At 53.4% G+C, this 21,865-nt stretch overlaps 2 protein-coding genes across 4 annotated transcripts; one reads left to right on the top strand and one right to left on the bottom strand.

Annotated features, from left to right (window-relative positions):
• Positions 1 to 24: 24 nt before the first annotated feature.
• Positions 25 to 6,828, bottom strand: CNPPD1 (cyclin Pas1/PHO80 domain containing 1). The gene is made up of 8 exons (XM_075028636.1): positions 6,626 to 6,828; positions 6,250 to 6,352; positions 3,605 to 3,686; positions 2,897 to 3,017; positions 2,675 to 2,803; positions 2,436 to 2,497; positions 2,081 to 2,198; positions 25 to 1,555 (listed from the first exon to the last, which is right to left on the bottom strand). Exons 1-8 carry the CDS (start codon positions 6,692 to 6,694, stop codon positions 923 to 925), a joined length of 1,317 nt encoding a protein of 438 aa, XP_074884737.1. The 5' UTR covers positions 6,695 to 6,828; the 3' UTR covers positions 25 to 922.
• Positions 6,829 to 6,949: 121 nt separating this feature from the next.
• RETREG2 (reticulophagy regulator family member 2) lies at positions 6,950 to 21,785 on the top strand. 3 transcript variants are annotated; one of them, XR_012650493.1, is made up of 10 exons: positions 6,950 to 7,306; positions 9,722 to 9,828; positions 14,643 to 14,673; positions 15,451 to 15,586; positions 16,936 to 17,020; positions 17,803 to 17,940; positions 18,279 to 18,373; positions 19,327 to 19,462; positions 20,148 to 20,938; positions 21,042 to 21,785. XR_012650493.1 is itself a non-coding variant. In XM_075028632.1 (9 exons), exons 1-9 carry the CDS (start codon positions 7,092 to 7,094, stop codon positions 20,876 to 20,878), a joined length of 1,674 nt encoding a protein of 557 aa, XP_074884733.1. In that variant the 5' UTR covers positions 6,950 to 7,091; the 3' UTR covers positions 20,879 to 21,785. The 3 variants fall into 3 exon arrangements, 1 of the variants encoding a protein (XP_074884733.1); XR_012650492.1 differs by having other exon boundaries at positions 20,148 to 20,949; XM_075028632.1 differs by having other exon boundaries at positions 20,148 to 21,785.
• The last annotated feature ends 80 nt before the right edge of the window (positions 21,786 to 21,865 follow it).

Below are 21,865 nucleotides of genomic sequence, written 5' to 3'. Positions count from 1 at the left end.
AGCAGCTCAGCAGGACAAGGCAGATGCACAGCAAGAACTACTTTTATTGGAAGAGATTTGCATCTACAAAAGAGTGAAAAACAGGTGTAAAATCCACAGTAAAAAGAAGGGGCACGATGAGCTGGGCTGGTCAGCAAGACAAGGTGCCTTCTCCCCACCCCGAGGAGCAGTCAGGCACTGTTTGCTCACAGCCACAGACAGCTGGGCTTTGGGATGGGGTCACAGAGCACCCCAGTTTCAGAACACCCAACACAAGCAGGATAAGGAAGCTCAGCCTTAACCACACTTCACCACCTCCAAGCTCAGCAGGGCACAACCTTTCCCTGGGGCACAGCCACATCAGGATCCCCTCGTGGTGTGACCCTTGCGCCTCCCCAAGAAGTGGCCTGGCAGCCCCCAAGGGGAACTGCTGCTTATGGCCAGACAGCTTGGGCTGCTCACTCCCCCCTCCTTTGACCTCCTCTCCCCTCACCCAGGCACCCCACCTCCTCCTGGAGCACCCCACCACCCCATTGGGGTCACTGCCCCAGCCCCTCCACCCTGCACACACAAACCCAGCATCCTACATCCCACACACCACCTCTGCCCAGCACCACAAAGAGCCACCCGCTCGCTGTAGGAAGAGGTACAACATCTCCCTTGCCCTAGCACCCCCGTCCAAGGGCACCCCATTTCTGCCCTCCAGCTAGCAGCTTCCCACCCCAGCACTCCAACAGCAAGCCAACTCCGCCCCAACCTGTCCCAGCAGCCCCCAAAGTGAAGGATACCCCTGCCCTGGGTGGGGGGACACAAATGCTGGTTTGGAAGTAACACAGGGGCCTGCAGCCCCATGCAGCCCCAGGGATCAAGGGTCCTAGCAGTGCAAGGAAGTGAGTTGTGCCACACTAGGAGGGAAGGGGAAAGGGGCTGCTGCCCTGTGCTCCTAGCTGGGAAAAATGAAGCTCTTGATTCTACCAAGATCCATGGCAGTGTGCAAGGAGCACTGCCTCAGCCCCAGGGGGTCCAGCCAGTCCTTGCGGTTGGGGGCTGCATCCCATGCGGGGCCTGCACTGGCTGAGCAGGCATGGCAGTGGAGCGCCGGAGGAGCTGGGAGCATGGCGAGTCCGAAGGTGCCAGGCTGACGGGGGGCTGCAGTGGGGGCAGTACGGTTAGACCTCTCACAGGCGGTGGGTACTCTCTGGAAAGGGCCTTGCGGGGTGCTCCTATGTTGGGCTAGATCAGGTGCCTTTGGATAGGACAGAGCCGTCATCACACTGCTCCACAGGTAGAGCGCGGTTGCTGTGACACCCCCACGACATGGCTCCTTGATCGTCTCGTTCTCCCCCGGGCAATGGGTGCTGCTGGCTGTGGAGACGTCAGGCAGCTTGGGCTGGGGCTGGTCAGGGGCTGGGGCTGGCTGGGCATCCAGCTGGCAGCTGCCCTCCTCAGAGAACAGCGCAGGCCGGGGGGCTGCAAGGCTGACACTCCTCATGCACACAGACCCGTGCACCACTGTGACGGAGGCGAAGACAGCAGCGAAGCCCGTCAGGTACACCACGCCCAGGAGGCAGGCCAGCTGCAGAGAAGCCAACTGTTAGCCCAGACCCCCCAGCAGCACCCCCACAGCCAGCCGTGACCCAGCATGGCCATGCATCGACCCAGCTGCCACGATGGCAAACGGCACCACCAGCATCAGGGCTGGATGGATGCCAGGGAGCAGGCAGCCACACTGCTAACAGTGGGTGGCACACAGCCTGTTCAAAGCAGGGCCTAAATACCACAAACCAAAATGCCCCAGCTAAAATGTAGCAGTTCCTGTTTAAATCCCCAGCCAGCACCCAGTTCCCTCCATGCCACCACCATGACCTTGCACCATGACTTGTGGGGCTGCAGTCCAGCACAGGGCAGACCAACCCAGAACCAGGCTGCAGTGCCTCAGGCAGCAGAGCTGCAAATCATCATCTTCTAGCTTCTGACAGCTTCCCTTTTCAACAGGGAATAAACCAAGCTGCTGCTCCCAGAGGAAAAGAGGGTCCTGCTCCAAACTCATGGCCTGCTGGGTCCCACGTTCTTGCCAGTAGCTGCTGTCCCATGCCCTTACCTTTACCACTTGCTGGTAGAACTGGCCCAGCACATGCTGCCACATGGACTGCTCCATGAGGACACACAGATCCGTGTAGGTGAACCAGCCACGCCACATGCCCTGCTTTTCTGCCACACTGCAGGAAAAAAAGAGAATGGTGGATGTGGCACGGACCTTCCCCATCAAAGAAGCTTCAGCCCAGGCAGGCTTGGAAAAGACCCTGCTCAAGGTCTGTGGAAGGGAGCTGCAGGGCCTAGCAAAGGCTCACAGGTACCCCAACCTCTTATTTCACTGCAGCAGGGCTAGCTCTGAGCAGGGGCAGAGCCAGGGCTGCAAGGTGGATGAAAGGCTCACCCCTACCCCACAGACCTACCGTCCTTCCAGCCAGCTCAGCACTTCAAACAGCTCCCGGGGATCTGTGTAGAGACTCCAGTCCTGTGGGGACAGCAGTGAAAGGTCAGCGCAGTCCGGGCAGGCCACCCAGCACCCAGACACATCCTTTTCTATTCCTTCATGGGAGTACGTGGGGGAAAAACAGAAATCCAGACTCCCCTCAACGCCTCCTTTCCTCCGCTCTGTGAAATAGCTGGCCGCAGCGACAGCCCCACTTACAATGGCACTCAGGAAGTTCATCTCCAGTGTGTTCATGGTCTGGACGTCCACCTTTCCTGCTGCTCCCCACTCGTCGTTGAACACCTCCTCTTCCTCACCCTCATCATACAGGTACTTACTAGCAACCATCTAAAAGCAGCACAAAGGACAGGATCTCAGTCCTCCCTGCACTCCTCCAGGCCTCCCTCCAACCCAATGACCCCCCCAGCCCACACTGCTCACCATGGAGATCAGGAAGAGGTCTGAAGATGAGATCTGCTGGAGGTATTCAGGGTTCCGGTGCCGGAGTCTCTCAATGTAAACCAGCGCCAGCATCATGGAGCAGGGCGAGATGCAAGCTTCCCTGTGGGACAGGGCAAGTACCAACCCAAATGTTATCTGTGTGCTACAAACTTCCCAGCCACCACGGCACAATTTGGCTGCTCCCTCCCCAGGTGGGTAGTGGGGAGGTTTAGTAAATAAGACTGCTAGATACATCCCAGCCTTGCTAGCTCCATGCTGGCTGTCCTGAGCTACAGCCTGAGAAAGTGCAGGGGATGCAGGGTGGAGAGCAGAAAGCCCTGGCTCCTGTTCCCAGGCACAGCCAGCTCCAAAGTGAGCAATGCTGCCTGCAGCCAGGCACACTGCAAGGGTTTGGCTGCCAAGAGCAGACCCAGGCTACCCAGTGAGCTGCAGATCCAGCCAGCACAGATTCCCAGTTACAAGAGCACCCCTGCACCCCAGAGAGCAGGGCCAACCTGAAGCGGGCCTGGCTGTGTCAGGAAGCCACTATGCCTGCTATCCTTGCCACCTGTCCCCAGCTCCTCTTTGACACTAATCAGGCCTAAGACACAAAGCCAGTGCTGGCTCAAGGGACAGAAGTGAGTCATAGGTGAGACCAAAGCTCCCAGTTCTGACACAGGACATGAAGGGACAGCTTTTGCTTCTTACCGAGACACGTGAGAGACATATTTCTTCTGGAGTCTGCGGATAGGGCTGGGAGCCACGTTCTGCAGCAACTCCACAGCAATATCTAGGGCAGAAAAGCAGCAAAAGGTCTTAGCACCATATGGCACACTCCACCCCCACCTTCCCCTTCTCCCCACAAGCCCATTGAGTCTTGGTGTTTGCTCAGCCCCTCAAGTTTAATTTAAACTATGAAGGTAGGACAGGCCTTATCAGAAGTCAGGGATGAGGGAGGAACAAACAACAGGCAGGACAGCCAGACCAAAGCAGGAAGAGGATGTGAGTGTCCAAGGCCCAGCGGCAGTGCCAGATCCAGATTAGCACGTCTGCGTCATGGGGAGTTACCAGCAGTCAGCTGCACAGAGATGCTAACACCCTCCTCTCACCCCGCAGGACCTCAGGCAACCCTTTCGGAGGCTTTCTAGGACCTGATGTCAACACCACGTCTTCCTAGTCCTTTGCTCCCCTCCAACCAGCATTCTGCTTCTCCAGAGCTCATCAGCAATGCAGCTGATCCAGCTTCTACCACACTACACCACAGCACACCACAGCCCCAGTGCCTCTGAGATGGTGATGGACAATATATTCATGTGACCAGGAGCCTGAAGGCACTAACAAGGGTATGAAAGCGGAGATATGGTATAACTGCAGCTCATCTCAGCCCAGTTCCCCTGCGCTCACAGACATGCCTCAGCATCCAAGGGCCAGAAACTGACGGATGCTGGCAGATGGCTTCAGCAGCTCCTGTCTCGCTTCTCAACATGATAGGACCAGCTGGGAGCATCCCAAACAGCACTTCAGTCTGGTGCTTGCCAAGAAGTGTTTTCAACAGGCAATTCCAGCTCCATGTTGCCACTGAACCCTTGGCTGACAGAGTCAAGAGCAGAGCTCATCCCAGCAGCCATGCATTTCCAGCTCCCAGGAGAAGCATCAGCACATCACCTCTTCTCTCCACATCCTTCCTTTCTATGTGTCTCCAGCAACTAAGAGAACAGCTGCAGTCCCACAGGAATTATCTGCCCAACAGCAGCCACCAAACTCCCCAGGTCATTCAAGCTACACCACTACTAGGATCCACAGCCAGGCAGACACAGCTCCAGCCACCCATTGGCAGCTCCCAGCCTCTCACACTGCTGCTGCTCTCTCTGCCCTGCTTGGCCACCTTTGTGCTACCACACCAGCCACTGCAGAGGCAGCAGCGACGCCCCAAATGATGGAGAGTACATGAGGTCCCCCAGGCTCTGTCCCGATGTGAAATCTAATTCTTCAGCCCACAAATCCAACCCATGACAGCGTGTCCTGCCCTAGAGGGCATGGAGAGCAGCTGATCACTGTCCCCATCTCACAGTCATGACATGCTGAGGGTAGTTATGATTCTTCCTTTCCAGAAAGAACAAACTCAGTTTTCAACCTCTTTCCTCAGGCAGCCCCATACCGCCTCCTGCGGCTGCCCCTCAATGCCAAAGACCTTTCCCAGCTCCTCCTGGTACTCTGGACTCTCCCCACAATTGCCTCCATCTCACCACATAGCAACAGTACAGCTGTACTAAGACAGGTGCCATAGCCCTAGGTCCCGTTTGTTTGACAGCACCTGATAGCAGCTGGTGAAGGAAGGCTGTAAGAGCAGATAAGCTCGCAGAGATATTCTCTGTGCGTCGCTCCCGCCCCCAGCTGCTGGAGCCGAGGCATTTCCTGACTGCAAGACAGTCTTTATAGTTAATAGCCCTCAACAGAGTCTTCTTCCATGAATGTGCCCTTTGAACTTCCAACACTGGTAGCGTCCTGTGGAACAGTCCCATCTTGTACCAGGGTGTGATGCAAGCCCCAAAGACGAGCCACATACCTCCCTTGCACCGCCCGTGTCAGAACTCGTGACTCCCAGCAGCGCCCAGGCAGCCCAGCCCAGCCCCATCACCACGCACCCAGCATCCCCCTCCTCGCTGAGGTACATCACACACAGCCTCTTGACTACTTCAGACCTTTTCCCCAAATTTATCACAAGAGTTTTGAATGCAAGCACGCTTCCCCACCCACTCAACGCCCCCTGCAAGCTGTGTGAGCACGCAGCTAACGGAAACACTAACACGACCGAACTGTGAAAGCCCTCTGGCAGCCCTTGACCACTCCTCTCTACCATCACCTGCACCAGCTCCTCAGCCTCAACCCAGCTGCGTCATTCTGCTCCCCCAAACACTGGTGAATCAACAGGAAAAAAAAAAAGGATGTGATCCAGACAAACACACAGCAGAAACTTGTCCCCTTGGTGCTCACAAATGGAAGTTAAACAAACTCCCCAGTACTTTGCACAGCACAAGAAGTTGTCCAAGACACCTCCCATCAGGGACAGGGACACAGCCTTCACTGCCAAGGAATTTGCAAGCAACCTAAAGGACTCTGCACACTAGCAAGGTGCCAAAAACGCAGCAGTGGGCCAGAGAGAGCAATAAAACAGAGAGCAGGAGCCATGAGGCTCTGGCACCCTGCCCGCTGTGCTGCGCAGAGTGAGGAAGGCTGGGCAGGGGTGGGATTTGGCACTGAAGAGGGAGCGGGTGACTTGTTGGTCTCAGCCCCTGGGCTACTTCCAACCCCCTTGACTCAGCATTCCCATCTGGGGACACTCGGCAACCCACCTGCCATGGGGCTGGAGAGATTATCCAGGCTGCAATCTTTGTCCCAGCCATAATAGAGACGCTTCCGCACTCTCTCACTCAGCTGCTGGTGCCTGGGCAGGAACTGCAGGCAGACATGGGGGAACGTGAGAAACGCCCCGAGCACTCCCCGCACCGGGCTCTCCACCCCAACCCAGCTTAGGGGTACAACCGGCCCGGCGGGGCCCCCAGGAATTCGGCCAGGGGCCGGAGTGTGCCGTCACACGGGGCTCTTCAGGGCCTAGGATTAAGGGTGCGACACCCCAGGGAGGTGCGGGGCCGGGGACAGGCCGCGCCGGCGACACCAGGTACCACCAGGGGTGCGCCGGGGGCGGGGGGGGGGAGACGGACGACTCACCGTGAACTCCTGGAATCCGCTGAGGGAGAAAGTACCCTCCTCGTCCAGCAGCAGCCCGTCCAGCTCCATCCCGCCCGCCCCCGGGGCAGGGGCTGCCGGGTCCCCTCCGGGCTGCCGGGCTGCTCCGAAGCCGAGACCGGGTCCGGTGACCGGAGCTGGGCGGCGGAACCTCTGCTAGGCCGAGTCCCGCCTCCCGCCTTCCTCTTCCGGTGCAGGGAGCGTGGCCGAAGCCGCGCCTGCGCAGAGCGCCCCACCTCCCCGCCCGCCCCGGAGCGCACGCGCGGCCGGTCCCTCCTCCGCGGCGGGGCGGGCTGCGCGTGCGTGCGGCGCCAGCGGCCGCCGGTCCCCCTCAGGCGGTGCCGCCCGCCCGGGCCGGTGCAGCGCTCGCCGCTCCCTGCCCCTCCCCCCGCCGGCGGTGACAGCGGTCGTCCCCCCCCCCCTCCTCCCTCTCCCCCCCCCCGCAGCCATGGCGAGCGGCCGGGCCGAGGAGGCAGCGGCGGCGGCGGCGGCCGAGGAGGAGGAGGAGGAGGCGGCAGCGGCGGCGGCGGCGCGGCTGGCGGCGGCGCTGCGGCAGCGGCTGCGGGGCTGGGAGGCGGCGCTGGCGGCGGCGCAGCGGCTGCTGGTGTGGGAGAGGCCGCTGCACAGCCTGGTCACCGCCGCCGCGCTCGGCGGGGCCCTCTGGTGAGCTGGGGCGGGGGTAGGCCACGGCGGCGGCGGGGAGGGGGCCGGGGCCGGGGCGGCAGCGGGGCCTGCCCCGCCAGCGGGGCCTGCCCCGCGGAGGCTGGGCGGCTTGTCGGGGTGCTGCTCGTCCGGCCCTCGGCCGTGGCGGGTGGGCCGCTTGTGAGCCTTCGGGGTCGGTGGCGGTCCCCTGTGGGGTGCCGGCGGTCCGCATTCGTGCGGCAAAGCTGAGGGCAGCTGCCCCCCGTAACGCCGTGGGATGCGCTCAGCCGGGAGCGACCGTGTCGTTTTCCGCCGACAAGCGTAAACAGGCCCCTCCCTGAGGGGAGAAAGTGCCAAGAGCTCGGGCAGGGTTTGCCCTGCGATAATAAAATGCAGCTGGGCCCAACTGGAGGCTCGCCTAGGCACGTTTCTGGTTAATTTTTGCTTCTGTGCTTCATCGGTTCGCTTCACCTGGTAATCGCGGTCAGTGAGCCCCATGGCCTCCTGCAGTGGCAGGCTGCCATGCGGCGTTTTATTTAAGCCCTTCTGCTCGTTGATCTTTTTCTGAAGGGTGGTGATGTTTCACGAAGGCCGAGGCCGCTCTGTTTGGGTGCGAGTGTATCCCCCCTGCCCTGCCTTCCCTTCTCCTCTGCCTCTCAGTCAGGGCGGCAGCACGAGGAGCTGGGAGTGTGAGTGGCAGAGCCCAGCTGTGGATGGGAATGAAAAACATCCTGTTTGTTTGTATAAACAGTGAGTCAGTTTTACTGGCAAAAATGCTCTCAGCCAGTGGCTTTCACAGCAGAAAAGGTCAAAACTGGCCAGGGAAAGAGTTAAACGTTGGTCGCAGATTAAATAGGAAGGGACAGACTCTGAAGTCAGAGAAGGGAAAAGTATGTGACTAAACAGCCTTTGAAGTCACTATGAAGAGGCTGCTTACGTTCTGCTCCCTCATCCATACGATTATCAGAAGCATACGTGGTAGCCAGATGCTTAAAGGGTTTTGGACTCCTCTACCGGCTGGAAAGGCCTGAAAGCAGAGCTTTGAAGTTCTGGGAGGGGGAAAGGCGTGCCATGAGATGGCAGGGCTGGTAGACAATGATAGCTAAGGGACTGTGTGTAAAAAGGTCAAGAAGAACAAAAGGTGCCCAGAATATGGGACAGCAGAGAGAGATTTAAATATCATGGAGCAGAAGGAATTATTTGCGGTCCCATGGAGGATTCAGCCAGCATCCTTCAACTGCAATCCATAAATGAGGCAGAATAGGAGGAAATTCTTCCAGAGCTGATAGGTTAAGCTACAGAATCGTTGTCCAATGGGAAGGGATAAAAACATTGTTGTTTAGGTCATTTTAGGTCCTGTAAGCCCATGGAAAGTGTGCGGCTTTCATTCTGTGCTGCCCAGTGAGGCAGATCTCGCTTCCAAGTCCTGTAACTCTGACTGTAGCTTGGTGAGAAGCACAGCCCTTCCCTGTGCTGCACGGCAGGATGGTCTCTGACTACAATCATTGTTTGATGCATTTGAGATTAGTTATTGGCAAATACTTGCTGAAGAGGAGCAAGGTAAAATAGTGGAGTGGCTCTTCCTTTCTGGAAAGGACTGTTCATTAAAGGGGTGAGGGTGAATGCATTTCCCGGGCATTTGTTTCTGGAGTGACTTAAAAACAGCTCCTATGAGCTGGAGGGAAGTGCTGATGCACTTGCCTGGAGGAAAGGAGGAATGCAGACAGCCACTGCTGGCACAAGCGCCACCCTGGAACCTTTGCTGTTGAATCTATATGGAGTGGGGAGATAAACTCTTTGTTGGTGGGATTGTGCAACTATGTGTGAGTAGTATTGTGTGAGCTGGCATTTGGCTCAAACCAATGTGTTGATGAGGTACATGAAAGGTTTTACGATAAAGTCAAGTGAGCAACTAAACCGTTTAAGTGCTAGGCTCTGATGAAATGGGGAGAGGTTTGTGATAAAAGAACAGGCATCTAGCAGCAGGTGCAGGATGTGTTTTGGTGCTACCTGCAGGTAATGCTGGACCTTGTGATGTCGAATAGGACATAAGTTTTCAGCAAACAGGCTGATTCTCAACCAGTCTTCTGCTACAGCAATCTGTATTTATGTTATCTAGAGCCTCCACGCTGAGGATTCGAAGGGACTTGTACAAGGGAGGATTAGCCTTATTTTACAACCGAAGGAGGAGCTCAGAAGCAGGGGAGGAGAGCGCTGGGAGATGGCAGGTAGTCAGCTGTCTGGTGGTGGGCAAAGGCGCCATTTGAGAACGTGCTGTGGCGGGGGTGGGTGTCTGCGGAGTACAATGCTTGCTGCAGTGGCCGGTAGCAGTTGGATATTTCTGCTCTTCCGTACACTGAGCCATATCTGTTTGCTCATGAAGAGCAGTAACTTGCTGCCTTTTTCCTGCCTAACAATTTCTCATTTGATTTCTAGGTTGTTTTCTTCCACCTCCCTGAGACCCCTCTTTCTCCTTAGCATGTCCCTTCTTGGCATCCTCTTGCTGGAGAGGTGGAAGCCCAGGTTCCTGTTTGATTTCTCAGGTATGTGATGAGTAGTAGTGTAGCTAGTGACACAGTTCTGGTGTTACCAGCTGCTGGGCTATGGCCACAGCTGGTCCTTTCCTGGCTCTCTCATAGGTCACGTAAGCTCTGTTCCTACTGTAACTGCAGGCTTTGGTACTGGTGCTGCCTCTTGCCTATTTGTGTCAGAGTATTAGGATGTATCCTGATACTGTGGACATGGGGGAATTGCTCCCAGTGCTGAGAAGTTCTGGGAGTGGCTCATTTTGAGAGTGACTAAGGGGGCCCAGCTAACTTGTCAAGGAGGCTGGTGACCGTGATGATGCAGTGTTTCTGCTGTGTCCTTTCTCTCCTGCAAATGTCGCGGCAAAAAATCGTTCCAGGTCTGAGGATATATGGCCAGCTGACCTGGGGGAAGGAAACGGGGGAGGGGGGGGGGTATTGAAGTGTATTGGTTTTAGTTAAGTGCAGCGTGGGCTTATGGCCTGAAAGAGGCAGAGCAGACGAGAGCAACTTCCCCTTGAGGCAGGTAGTAGAATGGATGATGAGGTCTGACAGCAGGGACAGTTAGCGTGTTGTACCTGTACTGAACAGCATCTGGTCTCCAGCTAATGGGTGAGTCTGATCACTTAGCTTATCTTTCCCATTTATTGAAGGGTCTTTGCCAACATTAGACACAAAAGCAACAAGAGGAATAGCCTCATAACGATGATAAGCATAGATTGGCTGCTGTCTGCTTTGAGTGCCTCCTTCCTTGGAGTTTATTAAATGACTGGACCCAGACCTGCCTACTGCATCTACTGCTGCTGTTCAAAGGCAGCTTGGGGCCCTCCATCCCTGCCCCCCTACTCTAGGGAGGGCTTCTGAATGAAAGCCCCTCTATATGTGTGTTTGTAAGGTGCCCTTTATTTGACCTGAAAGGGTACTGACTTAAAGGGTGCTTTCACAGAAGTCCTGATAAGATTAGATATGTTTCAGCTGTAGTCTTGAAACTGTTTGCTTTGTGTGGTTCAAGTAACTAGGCAGCTAAACTGGACTTGCCAATTTAATTTCCTGCTTATTCACATTGGTTTTTTAAGGGAATAGTTTAAAGCCAACCCAAAACATCTCACTTGAAACATGTCCAGAAATGCAAAAGCCTAGTGTCCAATACAGAATGGTGTCATTGAGGCAGGTGGGGGTAGAATCGCTCCAGCAAGTACCAGGCCTGTAAAAGTTGTGTTATCACAGAAGAAATAGGAAATCCATACTGAAATTTATTTATGTGATGCAGAACAGTGAGGAATAAAAAAGAAAAACAAACAAAACAACACATCAGGGGTTAGGCTCATCCTGTGTCACCAGCTCTGGAAGAAGTCAGTGCACATCCTACTGAGCCGATCCTCAGTTGTGTTCTTCCTTATATTTCCCTCCTTGCTGCTTTTCTGCTGCTGACAGCAAAGAACAGGGACACCTTTCTGATGTGCCTGGTTAGGTCACAGCCCTGACATTGACATGGTCCACTGGACCGTGTTTCCTCAGCCTCCGCGAGGAAGGAGCGGTGCTCTGCGTTCCTGAGGGGCCTCCTGTTGAATTGGCACTGCTGAATACTTAGGGGTTCTTGTGTGGCTCTTGCTTCCCGCTGAAGCAGAGCTGTAGCTTTGTGGCTTTCCTCCTCAGTGCTTCCTGTAAGCCTTTCCAGGAGCTTTTGGAAGTAGGTCAGTACCACACCTTCAAGAGTCAGCACATATATACACAAACCTCAGCTTGTGGCAGTTCTGTATGTCTCGGGTGACTGCTTATAACATCACTTCTGAAGGAATGCTGAAACCTCAGCATGTATTTTGCAGTTACTCACACACTGTGATCAGGGACACGCTAACAGCAGCGAGATGCACAGCCTTTTTAGGTCCTGTCAGAAGGGACTGCATACTTTAGCTCCCACACAGGGTATTTTCTCCATATGTAACTGCCTCTATTTGGGGTTCCACTTAAATATTGTTTAAGGACTTAGGAAACACCTCCACTTTCTCCTGAAATGGGTATCAAGTAGGGTTGTTTTCTGTACCATTGTTTGGCACCTGTGTTTTGGTCAGCACAGGAGAGGGTAGCATGGAAGAGCTTTAGCAAAGCCTGCATTGAAATTAAATGTTGGTACTCCTTAAAAAGGCCCCCTGCTTTCTAGCTAAAGTTTACACAAAGATGAAGCATGCCTCTTGAGGAAGCGTTGAAAACCTTTAAGAGCCAAGGAATCCATCAGCGATAATTTGTCAGTACCAACATGTAACCTAAACTCTTGCACAGCTGACTGGTCTCCCAGAAGAGTCTGGTGTATGTCAAGCGGTTTGTTTTAATCCACAATGCGGTGTGAAATGCCCACAGCAAGATTTCAGCTGGTTATTGATGATCTGAGGCCAGCTGTGGATGTTCTGCTTGCTGGCTTAGTTGTACCAGTGCTGGACAGTATTGCAGCACAGGCTGGAGTTAAGCCTTACCTAAGTGAATGTGTCCTGTCAGAAGTGCTGTAGGTTTTTTGTGGTTGGGCTGCTCCTCCAACTGGTGTAAGACTCCGGTGCTTTGGGATGGACAGCAGGCAGACTATTCTACTACAGGAAGCAAGATACTGTTGATTTTAAAGACAGCTTGTGTTTTGCCAGATAGTTGAAATCACATGAACACTCTGCAGCCCGCTGAAATGTTCTGCAGATCCCCAAAGTGTCTCTGAAACCTTCAGAAGCAACTGAGGAGAACTGTTTCACTCCCTCTGCTGGCATACTTCGGATGGCTTGGATTACTGCAGCCAGTTGGAGAGGAGTGGGGTTCCTGTGCCATCCCGCTTGCTGTGTTGGTGGCATATCTGTCCAGCAGAGTATGGCAAGCATCCCAGCACCTTGTTTGGTAGCTGCTACAACCACTATAGCCAGCCATCACAGATGGACCAGTGCCAAATGTAATTTATTTGGTGATTTAGTGCAGGTAATAGATGAGGCTTTGAGATACATCTGGATTTGTGTGTGCTGCGATTAAGCAGCTTTAGATTCCTAACCACAATAACAAAATACAGCAACAGCAGTTGCGTGAGAGAACCTGGGGGGGTGGAGCTGCGTCCATAATACTCACTTCGCACCCCAAGCTCCCTTTGTGAGCAGTGCTTGCCAGCTGCGCCAGCCGCCATGCCGAACAGCCATGGGCAGAGGAGTGGATGGGCAGCCCAGTCTGAGAGCAGTTGACTCTTCTTGTCAGGCCCGATTACTGGAAATCTGGGTCACGCTCTCAAAGAATTGCCTCCTCCCCTGGGCGGATGGCCTCCCGCTCCACTGCACTGTGTGAGCCGGCTGGTGCAGTGCCTGCCGTGGTAGGAGGAGTCTGACATACTTGGCCCAACAACCTGTGTCTTGGAAGAACGGTGGCAAGGCTGCTACAAGCAGTTGCTCTCTTCCGTGGCTTGAACTGGAGTCTGAAGTTTCACTGGGTGTTGGCAGTGATGGATGTTCACCTCTTATGTGTATTTCCTTGGGGAAGTCGTTGCCATTCTTGGGCTTTGCATCTGGCTGGTGACTCCAGGGAGGGTTCAGACCCCTTTTTGCTCATGTTGTGTTTTTAAGCCTGTTTCCAACAAGTAGCCTGGACTTTGAACATGACCTCCCTACCTTTATTTTAGTCCTGTTTACATGGTGACGTGCAGTGGGGGATAGGGTCCCACTGATTTTTGGAACCTCTTGGATGGCCTGAACCAAGTTTGCTGTTGGCCAGACAGCATCAAAGATGTATCTATTCCTACCAGCTTTAGGACATTAGGCTGACAGGTAGAGGAGGGTAGACCTCAAGGGGCCTTTACAGCATGATCAGGGCTTGTTAAACAAAGGAGACTTATAAGGACTATGTTGCTGCACGAGCTTTGGTTGAGTCCTGTACATCCTCAGACACTAGTCAGCTAGCCAGGACACCCAAATCCGTGAGCAGCCAGGCTCATGACTTCCAGCTGTCATAGAAATATTTGGGGTTTTTTTCCTCTAGATATCTAAAGGCAGAGCATAATCATCTGTGACCTCTGCCATTGAAACACCGCTCCTTCCTTCAGTACTGCATGGAGTAAGTCCCTGTTTGATCATCACTGGGTTGGGTGCAGAGAAGAATGGGAGCAGCTTTCCCTTGCTCTTATCCAGACTGCCAGACCTTAGGAGTGTAGTTATATCTGTGCCTGGCACAAAGGGCTGTCAGGGGACATAAAAGAGCCCTAAAATTAGATAATTAGACATGAGACTGCTATTTGTTACTTAATTACGTGGGAAAGGACAGAGACAGCAGGGAGATCTCTGGCGTTTGTACACAGCATCCTGCCAGGGACTGTGGTCTGGGCTGGTCAGTGGGAAATGCAGCTCAGACCTGCTAGTGCCATGTTGAGCTCCAAGGCAAGAGCTGAAGCTTTGCCCAGCTCAGGAACCATGCTGGCAGCCCTCTGAGAATGACAAGGGCTAGGCAGCTGCCCCAGGGATGGCACTGCCCAGGCGCATGGGACACTGGGGCAAGCTGTGCGATCTCTGCAGCAGAGAGCCCACATACTAGCAGCAGGGTGCACCTTGGTATAAGTGTCATGCCACATGTTTGTCAACACAGGTTGCAAGGTGTGCTGGGGCACCCTGAGACCAGTGCTCTGGCTGCTCCAAGTCTCACTGAAGCCTGTGCAGCTCAGACTCCAAGCCAGTGATTCCTGCTTGCGTGAGAGCATGAAGAAGGTCCCCAGAGTGCATCCCTAGCTCAGGATGATACATCTCCAGCTCTGCTCTGTTCAAGTGGTAAAAATGTCGGGTTGTATTTTTCACTTGGCTGACTAATCTGCTGTGTTCTCTCTACAGCACAGCCATCGGAGGAGCCGGGAGGGGAGAGGTAAGCTCACTGATGTGTTTTTCGGTGAGAGGGGAGACTGGGGAAGCCTTAATTTAGTGTGGTGATCTCACCTGCTCTTTTTGCTGTTGTCGATAGACTGCCTGGCTCCTGCTGTGAAACATTGGTAGTGGTTTCTCCTGCACTGGGAGCTGCTTATCAGCTCAGGAGCCACAGTTTGAGACTCTGGGGAAAGCTAGTGTTCTTTCAGTAGGAATAAAGCTCAAGTGCTTCTGACGTTAGGAACTCTCAGGTTTCTTCCCTGGATCTGTCCTGGACTATTTTAAGAATCCTCCAGAGAGAGGGAAATCCCCAAGACTGACTTTTGCAGGCCATACGTGCTGTCGCGGTGGCATAGCTTGCATCCCGTGCTTGGCCGTGGTTATAGGTCTGAGCACCGCACTCTGGCTACCTCGAATGTGGTGCCAGAGGAGGCCATGTAACTAGTTTGACCTCCAGCATTTCTGTCTGCATGGCTTTGAGTAAACCCCTTTGCATCGTGGGCTTGTGGCATGGGGATGCTGTGGCATAGTGGCTGCTGCTGCTTGGCTCATGTGTCTCTTGGCTGTCTTCCTGATTAAAGGAAAAAAGTATCTCCAAATCAAGTGTCTTCCATAGTTCAGTTGAAGATGCAATCAGTATTGTTAAGCCTTTGGTAGGGATCTCTGCTTCCCCGTGCAGATGTTCTGTGCCACACCCTCCCCCCTCCCCACCCCGCAGCAAAACAGACCGTGTTCAAAGATTGTCGTCTGTTCTTGTCTTGCTCTTGTCTGTCTCTAGTGAGGGGGTGACTTCAGGGGCACAACCTCACCTGCTCAGTGTCCCTGAGCTGTGCCACTGTCTGGCAGAGAGCTGGGTCACCTTCAGGCTGTACCTGCAGGAACTGCTACAGTACAAGAGGCAAAATCCCGCCAAGGTAAGCTGGAGATACCTACACTTCTGCGCAGGGGCTTTTCTTTCCGTTACTAGTGGCCTAGGAGATGGAAGAATGCAAAATCAATATTTTTACAATTGCTGTCCCTGTTTAACATTTGCTGTTCATTCCTTTCAGACTCTAAGCCATGAGAAGCATAAATAATGAGTAATTGTCTTCCAGTGTTTGTGAACTGGAGCTGAACTTAACCCCATCTGTGATTGGCTAGCTATACTTAGTTTTATTTCTTAGCATGCAAAGGAAGCTCTTAGATTGGGAGTGGGGAGAAAAAAGAGCAGCCTACAGTCTCTGCCCCTTTCACAGGCTCCATTCTTAAGCTGGTCCTACCTGTTTTGCTAACCAAGATTGTAGCTAGCCAAGTCCAAATGCAGAGGTGTTTCTGAGTGCATGGAAACTTGTCATTAACCATGTTCTGATGGCTGTGACGTGTGTTGTTTGGAAAGGGTTTGTAGACAGGAGTTGCCTTACCATCACAAAAAATAGGACAGACCAGCCACTGAGATTGTATTAAGCTTGCTGGAGTCCAGTGTGCCAAAAGGAGTGGGTTTCTATCACTGCTGATTACTCCTCTTCTGTTAAAACACTGTCCCAACTACAGCAAGTAGGAGACCAGGACCAAGGTGCCCATAAAGCGTGAACTCATTGGCAGTAAAGCCCTTAGAGGGCCCTAGCTTTTGTAGACCCTTTCCAATATGAATGAAACTCTTCATTGCTGGATCTAGTCAATATCTGAACCCATGCCCTGGCTTGCAGGGTGTCTGTTCTCACTTCTCCCCCTCCCCAGGAGAATGCAGGACAAGCCATCAGGGCTGCACCATTATACTTCCACTTTTTCCAGAGGAGGAAGGTCCTGGTCTGGTGGGAGCGTGGGTTCTGCTAATGCTTCTGCCAGCTGGTTTATGGCATAGCAGTGGCACAGCATCTGGTGACCCTGTAACACCTTCCTGTCTCTGTCGGGACAATATGGACTTCTCTTAAAAGTGCTGAGCTCTGCAGGAGAGATGTACTCTAAAATGGCAATTTGCAATATCCCATCCTGGCCTCAAGGAACATAATTTACTTCATAAAGAACTGTCCAATCAAGTTTTGGTTCTTTTTATTGGGGTGTTGGGTTACCTTGGTCTTCCTGCGCTTGAACCCTCTAATGCTTACAGCTTAACCCAACCAAGCTGAGTTGTGATTGTCAGCATCTGAATGTACTCAGTGCAAAGCTGGTGTACTGACTTTGTTAGGAGCATCCCTCATTTTGCTCTAACTGGGTTTCCTGCATTGGTTGCATAGATGTATCTCTGCCTCTTGTCACTTCTGTTTGTTCCTCTCTCTTCCTTCAGTTCTGCATGAGTGTGTGTTCAGGCTGCCTGATTCTGGCTGTAGTTGGACACTATGTTCCAGGCATAATGATCTCCTACATCATTTGTGAGTATAAGCAACTCTCTTGTCTGACTTAAGCTGAAACATGACCTAACTATGCTGTTGATACGCTGGTAGAAGCATATTTGTGGTTTTCTTGAGGGGATCTGTGCTAGATGATTAATCAATACAGGCAATGTGCTCTGCGAAGTCTCTTGCTTTAAGTGTGTGCATGCAGTACAGTGGCAAAGTCAGGAGAGGGAGCCGTCGCTAAAACATTGCTTTCCTCTTCTACCCACACCTGGGGCTGTGCTGGTGAGGCTCCAGGGAAGCAGAAAGCTGCAGTCTCTCATTTCCTAGAGTGGGCAAATCCATATCGAGAGAGTTCTTAAAGAAGCTGCATGTTTGGTAAATAAGACCTTTTTCACTGCTTCATGAGTCCTTGCTAACTCTGAAGACTGTTCAGGTGGTCTGCTGCTAGCGCATCTACATATGAGCTCTATGCTGCTACCCTTATAAAAGTTCTGGTTATTTTTAGTTTTAATAACCTCATTTTAGGGCCTCTATTGCATGTTGGGCCTGGGATGCAGTGGCTGAAGAGGAGGGCTTACGCTTCATCTTAACATAAATCTGTATCCTAACAGAGATCTGTTAGGAAAACCTGGTTAATCAAGCAGCTTTGGAATGAGTAAGAATAGCTATGGATGAGGATTTTAGGCAGAGTCAGATGGGAAAGCAAGTGCCATTCAACTGCACTTCCCTTGATGCAGTTTTTCTTGCTGGTGCCCTGTGAAGAGCTGGGTTGCGCCTGGTTTGTCTCTCACACTCCCCGTATCCTGTGTCCACAGTGCTCAGCATTCTGCTGTGGCCCCTGGTGGTTTACCACGAGCTGATCCAGAGGATGTACACACGTTTGGAGCCTGTCCTGATGAAACTGGACTACAGTATGAAGGCAGAGACACTGCACCACAAACACGAGAAGAAGAGTAAGGACCCACCTCTCTAACTTTTTCTGGTGCTTTACTCCCAGTGTGGAGCCCTAGCAGAGGGACAATAGGAGACCACATCTGCCAACACTGTGTGGTGAAAAGCTGCAGTGGAGCAGGGGAAAACAGGCTGAAACTTGAGGGTTCTGGGGAGAGCAACTGGGCCAGTGATCCTGGGAACAGCAAAAGAAAGCAAGAGGTTATAGTTGTCTCTGGGAACCCTGGGCTTCTGGGAAACCTGTGCAGTTTCACAGGGTAGTAGAAGTAGTGGGAAAGTGATGTATAAAGGCATAAAATTCCTTCAGTCTCATGTAAAGCCTTTCTTCTCTTTCTCATAGAGCGACAAGGGAAGAGTGAGCCTGCAGCAGGTGATGAGCCAACAGCAGAGACGGAGAGTGAGAGTGAGGCAGAGCTGTCAGGATTCTCCCCAGTGGTAAGAGCACAAAGAGCTGAGCAGGAACCAGTCCCTCCTGTCTGGTCTGTAGCAGCTTGAGAGGCGATGGGTGGTCTGAGTACAGCTGCATTAAAAACAAACAGCAGAGCAACAAGTCACTTATTTGCAGAATCCCAAGGGGAAAAGAGTATTTGTTTGATGAAGACCATTGTTTCCAATCTGGGTATTGAGAATTCAGTGGCACAGGGCTGGTGATGCAGTAGCAGGACAGGGCAAGCTGTGCTCCAGTCTCCTGCTGACCTGCAGAATTGTTTTGATGGTTATGCTTCATGCTCAGAGAATGTGAGTGTCTCCTAAAGAAACCAACTCTCCTGGTGTAATGTGCGGAGGCTCTTCACCACTGGAAAAGGTTGATGAGCAGCACTAGTGTCTCTTACACAGTTCATGGTCTCAGTCAGACTGGGTGTGATTTTTCTACATGTGCACCACAGAAACACACCAAATGTCTTCATTTACAGGAACTCCGGGCATGTAGCTGGGCTGTGAGGTGGGAAGCTTCAGCTTCCAAAGGAATGCAGATACTTGAACCGCTGCTACTTGTAGGAGGCTTTACTGGGCTCAGCATGAATGCAAAAGGGAAGGGGTGTTCTGCTCCTTGGTGATCCCAGGAGAGGAAGAAGGATCAAAGCCTTCTGAGACTCCTACAGGCTGATCCCATCTTGTGCTGGCTCTTTTGGGTTCTTCACTGAGAGCAGGCAAAGCTTCAGGCAGTGAATTATTGCAGGAAAGCCAGTGAGCTGAGGCTACCCCTCCCTGGCAGTGCAATGAGCACTTTGCCCAGCCCCCTCCTGCTTTCATACTGTCCCTGTGCAGTGTACTGTCCCTCCAGCAAGCACTCCTGCCTGGAAGCTCTGGTTTGTGCAGAGGTGCCCGTAGGCAGCACTGGTAGTCAGACACCCAGGAATTTGTCCCTCTGCCTTCATCCCATGCAGGTGGATGTGAAGAAGACTGCCCTGGCACTGTCAATCACAGATTCTGAGCTCTCTGATGAAGAGGCTTCCATCCTGGAGAGTGGGGGCTTTTCTGTCTCAAGGGCTACAACCCCACAGCTGACGGACGTTTCTGAAGGTACGAGATGGGACACCTTGCTGCCTTCCTTACCCTGGGTGTTTTGTCCCAGAACAACTGGCCCTCCAAATGGGAGGACGGGGAGAGAACCCAGCTATTTGATGAGCTGGTCCTGAGTGAACATCGGCCTCTGGTTACTGCCCCACAAGGCAACACTCTCTTGTGACTCTAGCAAGGGAGTGAGGCCATCCAAAAGTCCCGCAGAAATAATTGCATGGTATAGTCACATGCCCATCTGTGATGCTGGGTGAAACAGGTCAGATGCTCCACCCTGCCAGACTTATAATCTCAGAGAAAGACTGGTTAGTGGTGAGGAACATGAAGGTAACCACTCGGATGTGGTCACCTGAGTGTCGGGAGGAACAGGCAGGTGACGTGCTGCAAGCACAATTTCCCTGACCCTGTGGATTTTAGTGGAGGGCTCTAGATGCAGAGACTGTGAGCTGGAAAAGAAATTCCTCTCTGAGCACAGAGCACGTAGAACAGGATGAGAAAAGGGACACTCCATGTGAATTGTGCCACTGGGAGAAGGGAATAACTGCAGACCCCTTCCTGCTGTGCTCCCAGAGCTGGGAGGATGCCCAAAAGTGAGCCCTGGTTTGTCAGCTGGGGGGAGGTGGGTGGGAGGTGTCAGTGCCCTGGGTCAAGGTGAGGGGACCTGCGCCTTAATGCTGGTGCCTTTCAGACCTGGATCAGCAGAGCCTACACAGTGAGCCGGAGGAGTCGTTTTCCAAGGACCTGGCAGAGTTTCCCTCCGTGGAAGAATATCATTCCAGAGACCTGGGACCACAGAGTGATGAAGACGCATTTGGTGTGCCTCTGGGTCCTGAGCTTGCTCACGCTGCCCGTGAGCTGGACTCGGCAGAGAAGGAGGCTGCGGACTCTGACCTCTCCATCCTTCGCCTAGCATCTCCTCTCCATTTTGTAAATACGCACTTCAACGGGAGCGGGCAAGTGGCAGGAGGCAACGCAGAGCCAAAGACTGTCCCTGCCCCGGGCCTGGGCATCTGCATTGACACGCTGAGTGAGGAGATCGTCACCACTGCCATTACCACGGCAGTGCAGAACACCCTCTCTGCCCTGCTGCGGTCCTCGGAGGCCAGCGAGGGGCCCTCCCTCTCCGAGTTCCTCCCTACCGAGGCCGAAGAGAAACTGAGCTTCCAAGCACAGCTGTCAGAGAGCGAAGCGGTGGAGACAGAGACAGCAGCTTCACCAGAGGATGAGGAGGAAGCAGATGACTTTGAGCTACTGGATCAGGGGGAGCTGGAGCAAATGGATGTAGAGCTGGGGCTCGGAGAAGAGCAGGAAGCACAAGAGTCTCCTGCTGCTCCGGCTCCCCACTCTCCCACGCTTGCTGAGCTGCCAAAGCAAGGAGACGAGGAGGAGGCAGTGATGACAGCAGCATCTATGTCTTAGGTCTTCTTCATGCGCCCCCTTTTCCTCCATCGTCACTGGAAAAAAGGAAGAACTTGCACGGTGAACACGCAGTGGGTTTTTAGATGTTTGTGTTGACTGGGATGGAAACGCGTCAGTGTTAATGTGCTGTGTCTGGAATAACGAATCCTTTCCATCCTTCTAGAGCCCGGCCTTCGCTGGCTGAGCGGGAGATGCCCCTGCCCTGCGGCTGGGGAAGAGCCGGCTCCTAGAAGCCTTACGCCACAATCGAAACACCAACCCCAGCAAACGCTTCCTAGTAATGGTGCAGTATTTTGGTCTGTCTTCTGTTTGTCTTTCGTTTTGCACGCAGAGTACCGAGCTAGCTGTAGCTGCTGCTAATACCCACATCCCCAGTAGGACATATGCAATCTTATTTTATTGGGTTTTTAAATGGCTCAAAGTGTAAATAATTTTAACTTTCATTGGTTTCGTTTGGGGGGAGGGGTGGGGTGCACAGTCAAACGTGGCTCTCGGGGGCTAGCGGAGGGGAAGAGGTCTTTGGAGGGGAGGGTAGCAGTAAGGGGACAAAAGCAGACAGGCGCTGTGCAGCGAAGAGACCCCTTCTGCAACCCGTCACCATCTTTCACGTCACTGCTGGAACAGGGTGTCGGGCGATACCTGTTTTTTGTCTGTCTGATTTGAGTTCTGCTACTGGGTGGCTGCGGAGTTTTTTGCAATCAATGAAATTCGCTCCTGGCCCTGTTCAGTACTCCCGTTTCTTCCTGCCGTGGCCTCTCCGGGGCATCGCTCGCCGTCCACGCCGCTGACCCTGCTCGCGCCCCTTCCGTGCCGAGCTGGGCAGCAGTAGCGTGGCACCTGCAGATTTTGAAGTGGCTTGAAGAGAGCCAGGAGCGCTGTTACACAGCGGAGGATCCGTGTTCTGTGTCTCTTTTGGGGCTGGGGCAGGGGAGGGGGTGGGAGGAGAGGGGTGGGGGGAAACTCCCCGAGTTTAAGCTGTCCCGCCTG

This window comes from Buteo buteo, chromosome 5 (genome assembly GCF_964188355.1).
Source record: "Buteo buteo chromosome 5, bButBut1.hap1.1, whole genome shotgun sequence".
NCBI lineage: Eukaryota > Metazoa > Chordata > Aves > Accipitriformes > Accipitridae > Buteo > Buteo buteo.
Note: the sequence above shows the minus strand (reverse complement) of the source record. Positions and strands in the feature narration are given on the sequence as shown.

What these genes read in the sequence shown, in the direction of transcription:
- CNPPD1 (XM_075028636.1), bottom strand. Translation starts at nt 6,694, where the DNA reads ATGGAGCTGGACGGGCTGCTGCTGGACGAGGAGGGTACTTTCTCCCTC. An exon ending in TCTCTCCAGCCCCATGGCAG is followed by an intron (nt 3,687 to 6,249) that starts GTGGGTTGCCGA and finishes TTTCTGCCCTAG; the next exon opens with ATATTGCTGTGGAGTTGCTG. An exon ending in CTGAGCTGGCTGGAAGGACG is followed by an intron (nt 2,199 to 2,435) that starts GTAGGTCTGTGG and finishes TTTTTCCTGCAG; the next exon opens with TGTGGCAGAAAAGCAGGGCA.
- RETREG2 (XM_075028632.1), top strand. Translation starts at nt 7,092, where the DNA reads ATGGCGAGCGGCCGGGCCGAGGAGGCAGCGGCGGCGGCGGCGGCCGAG. An exon ending in GCGCTCGGCGGGGCCCTCTG is followed by an intron (nt 7,307 to 9,721) that starts GTGAGCTGGGGC and finishes TTTGATTTCTAG; the next exon opens with GTTGTTTTCTTCCACCTCCC. An exon ending in GTTCCTGTTTGATTTCTCAG is followed by an intron (nt 9,829 to 14,642) that starts GTATGTGATGAG and finishes TTCTCTCTACAG; the next exon opens with CACAGCCATCGGAGGAGCCG.